The 8,614-nt window shown below is 47.2% G+C and overlaps 1 protein-coding gene across 1 annotated transcript; it reads left to right on the forward strand.

Moving 5' to 3' along the window:
• The first annotated feature begins 3,450 nt into the window (after window positions 1-3,450).
• Window positions 3,451-6,458, forward strand: LOC109770961 (UNC93-like protein 1). The gene is made up of 2 exons (XM_020329674.4): window positions 3,451-4,786; window positions 5,924-6,458. Exons 1-2 carry the CDS (start codon window positions 3,606-3,608, stop codon window positions 6,165-6,167), a joined length of 1,425 nt encoding a protein of 474 aa, XP_020185263.1. The 5' UTR covers window positions 3,451-3,605; the 3' UTR covers window positions 6,168-6,458.
• The last annotated feature ends 2,156 nt before the right edge of the window (window positions 6,459-8,614 follow it).

Here is an 8,614-nt window from a genome sequence, read left to right on the forward strand (position 1 = left end):
CGCCGTGCTTGCCTGGTGACGATTTGCTATTTGTATATACCTATTCTCAGATAAGAGGTGAGAACTGCAGGCGTCCGATAAACTAGTGATTTGACTGAAGGAAAAAAGCAGTGTACGTTTGGATTTAGTTAATGTGAACTGCCGGCGTGTTTTTGTCAGTTGTTGACCGGCCGTTTAGTAGCTGATGCGATCTTGAAACAAAAGTGTGGAGCGCCGGCGCTTGCACGCGAAGTCTAATCTGAAAACTCACCATCTCCAAAAGATTGTTTGTCTATGCACTCCACGGGAGGAGAAAGCTCTGCTACTGTTGACTTGTGCTATTCATTTATCTTGCCTGCATCATCGCCTTGCAAGCCATGGAGCGTGGACACCTGGCACTTGCTACAGAGCCGGCGCATCATCGTCGTCGTCGTCGCGCTGACAGGTGGACTTCCCTGAGGGCCTCCTTGGATCATAGGAAAGGAACCCATGAATTCGATTGGAATATATGCAAAGGCAATACGCGGAAATATCGCAACATTTTTTTGTGAAAACTGTCTCGATCGCACGCACATAATCCGGGGAATGAAGAGGTTGAGGTGAACCTGAAATTTGTGTTGGAATCTAGGCATGGAGAAAAAGATGATTCATCATGAGCAACGTCGGCATCGACTGGACCAAGCTACCATGAGTCCATGGCGTGAGGTCATGTGAAGACTTTTGAGGAGCAAAACTCCAACGGGGCCTTCATCCGGGCATGTCATAGCCAGCCAAAAATTTCTCATTTATATCTTTCCATCCCCCAAAAAGAGGGGAAGTTGAAGTGTTTGTCTCCAAAAAAGATGGTGTTTTGCACATCCACACAATCAAGAAAACATAAATGTGCCCCCGCAACAAAAAAACACACACATAAATGTGACTATTACTTTCTACCACGATATATAACTATAAAACCTAACAGAATATATGAATGTGCTCCCTCTGTAACGCTCTTATATTTCTTTACGAGTATATTTTAGACAATCTATAGATACTGATCTTTACACGTGTAATGAAGACTTTTGAAAGGGAAAAATGGGTTCAAACTTGACCAAAACTATACCTGGAACTTCATTAATGTGTGAGTTGGAGGGGGGCTCGAATGTCATGTGTATTTCGCAAGGAAAAACAAGGGTGTCATGTGTGGCATTCGTCTTCCGATCATTACGACTCTTAAAAATGTTTTGTGTTGTGAGATAAAGGTAGTGAAACGGAGAAAATGATCTATTCTAGACTCTAGGGAGCTCCTAACCTCGTGTTGGCCTGCATGATTAACCAGCTAGCTGACACTCCTAAAAATTGGTGTTCCTAGTCTTTGTTCATTGTTTTTGAGATAGCCCACCATCCATGCTGAATGGTAATTGGTGTTCCTAGTCCACTAAGTAGTGAGGACACTCGCACTCTGCTGATCCTACGAACACATCCCCAAATCGCCCCCACTTTCGCAAAGGGAGGAAATATCGCAATGTCATTTTTTCGGAAAATCGAAGGTGTCCTTTTAGAATGAAAATCAAAGGTTTCATGGTGGGAGCATTCTGCAGTTAACAACTACTACTAAGATGCCACATCTCGTCACTTTCTCAGACGGAGAGGGTAAAACAGAGGAAAGGTCCATTTTGGACTCTACTAGGGGGCCCCTAGCCTCGTGTGAGCCTGCATGATTAACCAGCTAGCTGCCGCTAACGGTGAAAGCTAGCCAGGATTATGACCCCCTCCCTATGAATCTATGATTAGCCGGGTGTATTTGTCCTATGCCCCAAACAACGGGCGAAGGTGATTCACTAGGAAGGACAGGGACGCAGCTGCGCTGCAAGTTGCGAGCAAAATTCCAAAATCCCAGGACCGAGAATCTCAGCCCTGCGTCCTTGTGGCAATCAACCAAGCAATGTTGGATGGAGGAACATCGATCCTCCAAAGAAAGAACAAGGGGATGTTGGGACGCTCATCTTGCTGTTGCTGGCCCCACTGCCAAGTCATATTTATCAATGTAGGATGAGTCTTTTGACAGGGATAAGGTCGTGTGCCCTTGTGGGAAATGCATTGGAGCACCCGAGTGTCACGTACCCCTATATGAAACTAGCATTAAGAAAATATCAGAAAATTTCACAAAAATCAGATATTTTAGGATATCAAACCTAGGTGACCATTGATTGCACACTTGTTTCATTTTCGCTGGGAATGGTTGCCCGTGGTATCCATGGCACTGGAGTTCCGGTCTGACATACATTACATCCAATTATCTTTTTCTATACATACGATTTTTTTTGTCCTTTTTACTGAGATGAACACGGGCACTCATTCCCCACGAAGTTGAAGACGAGTGTACAACAGGCACCCAGGTTCATATTCCAAAATTTTAGAATTTTTTAAAATTTGCAATATGTTTTTAATGCTATATTCATATAGGGGTGCGTGGCACCCGAGAGCCACAAATCCTCTTCTGTGCCTTTGTGTCTTATATTATACCGTATCTGCCATATATATACCCACTTGTGTGTTGAACAAATTGAGTGGAAGGACTGCCAAGTCCCACAGAAAAGAAATCCTTAGTACCTAGCAACCATTGTTAAAATGCCGGAATATCCCTCGTGAAAATTAATAATTGTTTACTATATGTAGTTTGGTGATTCTTCAAATCGGCATATCCGACTCTCCTATCTTTCACCCCTTCTCATCTCTGTCGGCTCATCTCGTGTGTGCACAAATCTCCTTCCAACTCGCGTATGTGTTATGGAGATCATGATGATTTGTAATAAGAACTTATGAAAATAGAATGCCATATCTCGCAAAATTTAATTCAGTGTGCATTCCAATTGGCGATGATGATGATGCTCCAAACCAAATGTCACAAATTCTATCTTCAAAATTCGTCTGTCTCCCCCTACACCGCTCCAAAACGAATGAATGGAAACAAAAAGATCCAAAATTTGAGTGGGGCCCTTTTCTTTCAAAAATACTAACAAGCGAACGTTTCCTGGGAGGAGGGTGACAAGCGAACAATTTCTTAAGGCATTTTTAGGTGGTAGGAGATGGCTAATTCTGCTTGTTTTTGCCGCAGTCTTCTTTCCAGAAACCGTCATGCGTATCTAAAAAAATTGTCATGTGTCTCTGAAAAAACTGTCAGCAAAAATGTTCGCAATACCACCCCTCACAACGAACGTTCGCCAGCTATTACGGTCTTTTTTTTTGCCACGTCGAACATATTTTCGAAAATTTCAAAAAAAAAAGGAAAAACTCTGTAACAATCTTTGCTTATTACTCCCTCAAATAAATATCCACATTAAAGACGATGTACATATCTGAACTGATAAATGGGCAGTAATTAAATTCCCAAATATACTGATTAAATGCAATCATCACTGACTAATGATGCTCCAAATGTCGCCCTCTGCTCGTCCTCAATGTCGCCGTCTCTTTCTCCCCCTTGGCAACAGAATCAAACAGAGGAGCCACCAAGATCCCATCTATAAATACCGCCACCTCCGCCGATCGTCTTCCACCTCGCCTTCGTCTCCGCCGATTTGTCTCCACCCACCCACCTGCCGTCCTCACTCCCCTCCGCCGGCCCGCCCGTTCAGAGTGACGAAATGGCCGTGTCGACGGAGCTGCCGGAGGCCGGGTCCCCGCAGGAGCAGGAGCAGGGGACGGAGGCGCCGCCCGGCCCCGGCCTGCGGTACAACTCGCCGCTGGTCCAGGTGTCGCTGATCGGGCTGGTGTGCTTCTGCTGCCCGGGCATGTTCAACGCGCTGTCCGGGCTGGGCGGCGGCGGGCAGTTCGACCACACCACGGCCGACAACGCCAACACGGCGCTCTACGCCTGCTTCGCCATCTTCGGCGTCCTCGGCGGCGCCGCGCACAACCTGCTCGGCCCGCGCCTCACGCTGCTCCTCGGCTCCCTCACCTACCCGCTCTACGCCGCCTCCTTCCTCTACTACAACCACCGCAAGTCCCAGACGTTCCCCATCATCGCCGGCGCGCTCCTCGGCGCCGGCGCGGGCCTGCTCTGGGCGGCGCAGGGCGCCATCATGACCTCGTACCCGCCGCCCAACCGCCGGGGCAGCTACATCTCGCTCTTCTGGTGCCTCTTCAACCTGGGCGGCGTGCTGGGCGGCCTCCTCCCCTTCTCCTTCAACTACGCCCGCACCGACGCCGGCAGCGTCAACGACGCCACCTACGGGGCCTTCATCGGCTTCATGCTCCTCGGCGCCGCGCTCACCTTCCTCGTCCTGCCGCCCGCCAGGATCGTCCGCGACGACGGCACGCGCGCCACCAGGGTCACCTACTCCTCCGTGTCCACCGAGGGGTGGGAGATCCTCAAGCTCTTCACCAACTGGAGGATGCTGCTCATCCTGCCCGCCGCATGGGCCAGCAACTTCTTCTACACCTACCAGTTTAACAACGTCAATGGCCTCCTCTTCACCCTCCGCACCAAGGGCCTCAACAACGTTTTCTACTGGGGCGCGCAGATGATCGGCTCCGCCGGCATCGGATACTTCCTCGACTTCGGCTTCGCCAGCCGCAGGAAGCGGGGCCTCATGGGGGTCGCCGCCGTCGCCCTCCTCGGCACCGCCATCTGGGCCGGCGGCCTCGCCAACCAGCTCAGGTACCTCGACGGCGAATTCCCCGACAAGATCGACTTCAAGGAGGGCCGCCGCTACGCCGGGCCCTTCCTGCTCTACTTCAGCTACGGCCTCATGGACGCCATCTTCCAGAGCCTCATCTACTGGATCATCGGCGCACTCGCAAACGACTCGCAGATCCTAAGCAGGTACTCTCCATATAGACTCTCCATTTATGACCAATTCAATTAGTACCAATGCTGAATCTTCACCTTGTTTAAGATATACTAGTACTAGTATGTTTGAATTGGTTAGCTGTTAAGTTATTGTTTGGGATTAATCAATAGGATGCTTTGCTTAGAACAAACAGTCAAACATATATATATTGCTCAAATTAACTTGAAGCCACTGTTCTGTTTGCAGAAGAAGAACTTCTTCTTCCCATGGTTCTCACTCTGTTTTGATACTAGCAGACTCTGCTTAGAAAAGCTTCACACTAGAAAGAATAAGAAACTCCATAAACTTTGGAGAGTCCACGGACTTTACACGGCTAGGCTAGGTTCAATTTTAAAATGCATGATGAAACATGCCATCTGAATCATCATTCATCCCTGTGGAAAGGGGGTCATCTTTTTCATGTAGTAAAATACTAGTACTACACTCAACTGAAGTGTGATGACCATCACGGCAGATACTGACTAGTTAAGACAACAAGGATGAGATATGCTGCACATGCCTTGACTTGTGAATGCTGCCCCTTTCCAAAATCTAATTAAAAGGGGAACATCATTTCAGCCTCACTTTTTCCCCATTTGGAATTTAGATGTCAGAGTCTTGTTTGCTGTCTGGAACCTAGTGTTATCCAGCTTTGCCCAATTTAATGCATCAGAAAAATCTGCCGCTGCTGCTGATGAATGAATGAATGATCGGTGCGGCGGTTAGGCATCCTTAGACGAAAGAGTGATCTTTCAGGTTTGGTGCTTACACCAATAAATTTGATACCTGATAGGCTGTGATGGATAAAGATTCTTATCCAACTACCTTTTCCTTCTCTTTTATATTAGAATAAATTCACAATGTTGCTCTCGTAGGTTGGTCCTAAGAAATAGACTAAAATGGTCCTTAGTGTCATAGTCTGTGTGAAGAGGCCTTGGTGTGTAAGTAATACTTTCTCAAGTCTGAACAGTCTCATGCATCATCCTTAACATGCTGTATCCTCATGCATAATGCATTTGGTGTTGGTGCTGGTCAATAGAATTGCTCTTCTGAACTAAAGTGTATGCAATCGGTGTTGGTCAATATATCAAGTAGCTGTCTGAATAAACTTTCAACTTCTGCTGTTGCAGATACGTTGGGTTCTACAAGGGTGTGCAGAGCGCAGGAGCAGCCGTGGCATGGCAGGTCGACACCCACAAGACATCCCTGCTGTCGCAGCTGATCGTCAACTGGGGGCTGTGCACCGTCAGCTACCCGCTGCTGGCCGTCCTGGTGCTCCTGGCCGTGAAGGACGAGGACTACTCGGTGTCCAACGTCGACGACGGCGGCAAGGAGAAAGACACCAAGATGGCCGCGCCATCAAGCTTCCACTGAGGAGAGGATACGTTTCAGTTATTCATCCGCGTGTTCGCCTGCCGTGATATTTCACAAGTACAATGGTTTAGGCCGTGGTGTAGGCGTGAGTACTCACTGATTGATCATCGTGCAATCTTTGTGTTGTGTCAGATTGTTACTGGTGTGTGTGTGTGTGGTTCATGGCAGTGGTGTAGTGTTCATTGGCAACACCATGTGGCAATTTTTTTCTCTGTTTTCATTGTCGTCGGTTCACTTTAGCTGCAGTAAATGGTAACAATACAGAGTATACAGCTTCATCACTTGTTCAAACAGCTATGTCAATCAGGAAAATGGTGGTGGTGGATTCTTCAGTGTGCGCATGCGGTGTGTGCTGAGAGTCTGCTATGCCGGTTGGTGCTCACGGCTCGTCGTCAGGCAGTCTGGGGTGGTCATTGGATTAGATGGTGTGCATGGACGCGCCAGGGCACTCTATAAGACTTGTTTGTGTAGCGCTTGAGGTCGTCAGGAAGATGACGTTGGGTTGATCCATGTATCTACCACTACTAGAAAAAGGACTGTTAGTGGCGCACCTATTTTTGCCATTAATGGCGCACTATAGGTGCGCCACTATTACCACACCACTAGTAACAAATACTAATGGCGCACCTCTGGTGCGCCATTAGTATTGCAGGTAACAGTGGCACACCTTGTAGTGCGCCATTACTATTGCTACAGGTGCGCCACTGGTAACTTTTTTTTTTGAATTTTGAAGGCGGGAAAATAGTAGTGGCGCATCGTCTAACCCCCACCGTGCGCCATTGCTATTTTGAATTTTGAATTTGGATCTGGCTCATTTTTTTGGCTTGTTTTTTCGCTCGTTTTTTTTGCTTGAATTTTTTTAAATTTCGTTCTCGACCTGGATCTGGTACGTTCTTTGTGCCGGGGGAGCTCCACATGTGGCCGGAAGTAGAGGAGGAGGGAGGAGAGACCGTGAGGATCAGGAGAGGAGGGAGGAGGAGGTCGCCGGAGAGGAGGAGGAGGTCGCCGGAGAGAGGAGGAGAACAGTGAGCAGGAGAGGAAGGAGGAGCACCGTGAGGAGGAGAGGAGGGAGGAGGAGGTCGCCGGAGGAGGAGCACCGTGAGGAGGAGGTCACCGGAGGAGGAGGAGGTCGCCGGAGAGGAGGAGATGGAGTGGAGGAGAGGAGGAGAAAAGGAGATGGAGTGGAGGAGAGGAGGAGAAGAATGAAGGGGTAAGTGGCTGGCCGGCCCTTTTAAAATTCTGTCCCAACTTAGCAGTGGCGCACCATGCACTGGTGCGCCATTGCAAACCTTTTTTATTTTTTTCGAATTTTTTCCAATTGTGAAGGCGGGAAAATAGTAGTGGCGCATTATTCATAAGGTGCGCTATTGCTAACTTGAAGGCGGGAAAATAGCAGTGGCGCACCATGCACTAGTGCGCCATTGCTAATTTATTTATTTTTTCCAATTTTTTCCAATTTTTTTACCTCCAAATCTTAAAAGCCCCGTATCTTTTATTCTGTTAGGTTTTTGGGGATTCTAAAAATCTTCAACGGGGTTCCCCCGATTGAATTCGGATGTAACTTTTCGAGTAGATGATTTTTCATATAAAAAACTTTTTCATCGGAGGTCGTATGCAAAAGTTACGGCCAATTTACCGAAACACGGTGGCCTTTTGCAAAAAAATTCAAAATTCATGTTTGTTAATTTTCCTAACAACCAGAACACATAACACATGAGCATCTATTTTTTTGAATTTTTTTAAAAGCTTTTATCATTTTCTTTTATTTTTTAAAAAACCTAAAAGGCGATAGGGGGGTGGGGTGTGTTTGTGTGTGGGAGACGTTACTAACCTCACACACACGCAGGCACAACCCCACCAGACATAGTAATGGCGCACCACACCTAGGTGGGCCACTACTATGTAGCATAGCAGTGTACTTGTTGAACTTTGTTAAATAATTAATAAAGGTGACTGTGTGCGTCACTCCCAGGGTGATCCTCCTTGTGGAAAAAAAGAGAGACTTTTTTCTCATAAGGATGATGGGCAGGCTGATGCACATCAAACAAGGCCAAGGCCTGCCTATTCGTGCGTGGCAGCGTGCCACCAGGTAATGGCATAGTACAGTACTAGATAAGATACTCCTTAAACTTTGGAAGGAGAGTCCACTGACTTCACACGGCTGGGTTCAATATTTAAAATGCATGAAACATGCCATGTGTGCCATCATCAGTGTGGAAAGGGGGTCATCTTTTTCATGTAAAGTATACTTAACTGGAGTGTGATGACCTGGGGAATAGAATTGTCATAACCATCACGGCAGATACTACTCCCTTCCAAAAAGACAAAAAGATACTCACTCCGTTCCTAAATATAAATCTTTGTAGAGATTTCACTATAGACCACATATGAATGTATGTAGATGCATTCTAAGTGTAGATTCACTCATTTTAAGTGTACGGATGATT

Source organism: Aegilops tauschii, chromosome 2 (genome assembly GCF_002575655.3).
Source record: "Aegilops tauschii subsp. strangulata cultivar AL8/78 chromosome 2, Aet v6.0, whole genome shotgun sequence".
NCBI classification, from domain to species: domain Eukaryota; kingdom Viridiplantae; phylum Streptophyta; class Magnoliopsida; order Poales; family Poaceae; genus Aegilops; species Aegilops tauschii.

Coding starts and splice junctions, on each gene's coding strand:
- LOC109770961 (XM_020329674.4), top strand. CDS start 3,606: ATGGCCGTGTCGACGGAGCTGCCGGAGGCCGGGTCCCCGCAGGAGCAG. Junction 4,787..5,923: donor GACTCGCAGATCCTAAGCAG/GTACTCTCCATA, acceptor CTGCTGTTGCAG/ATACGTTGGGTTCTACAAGG.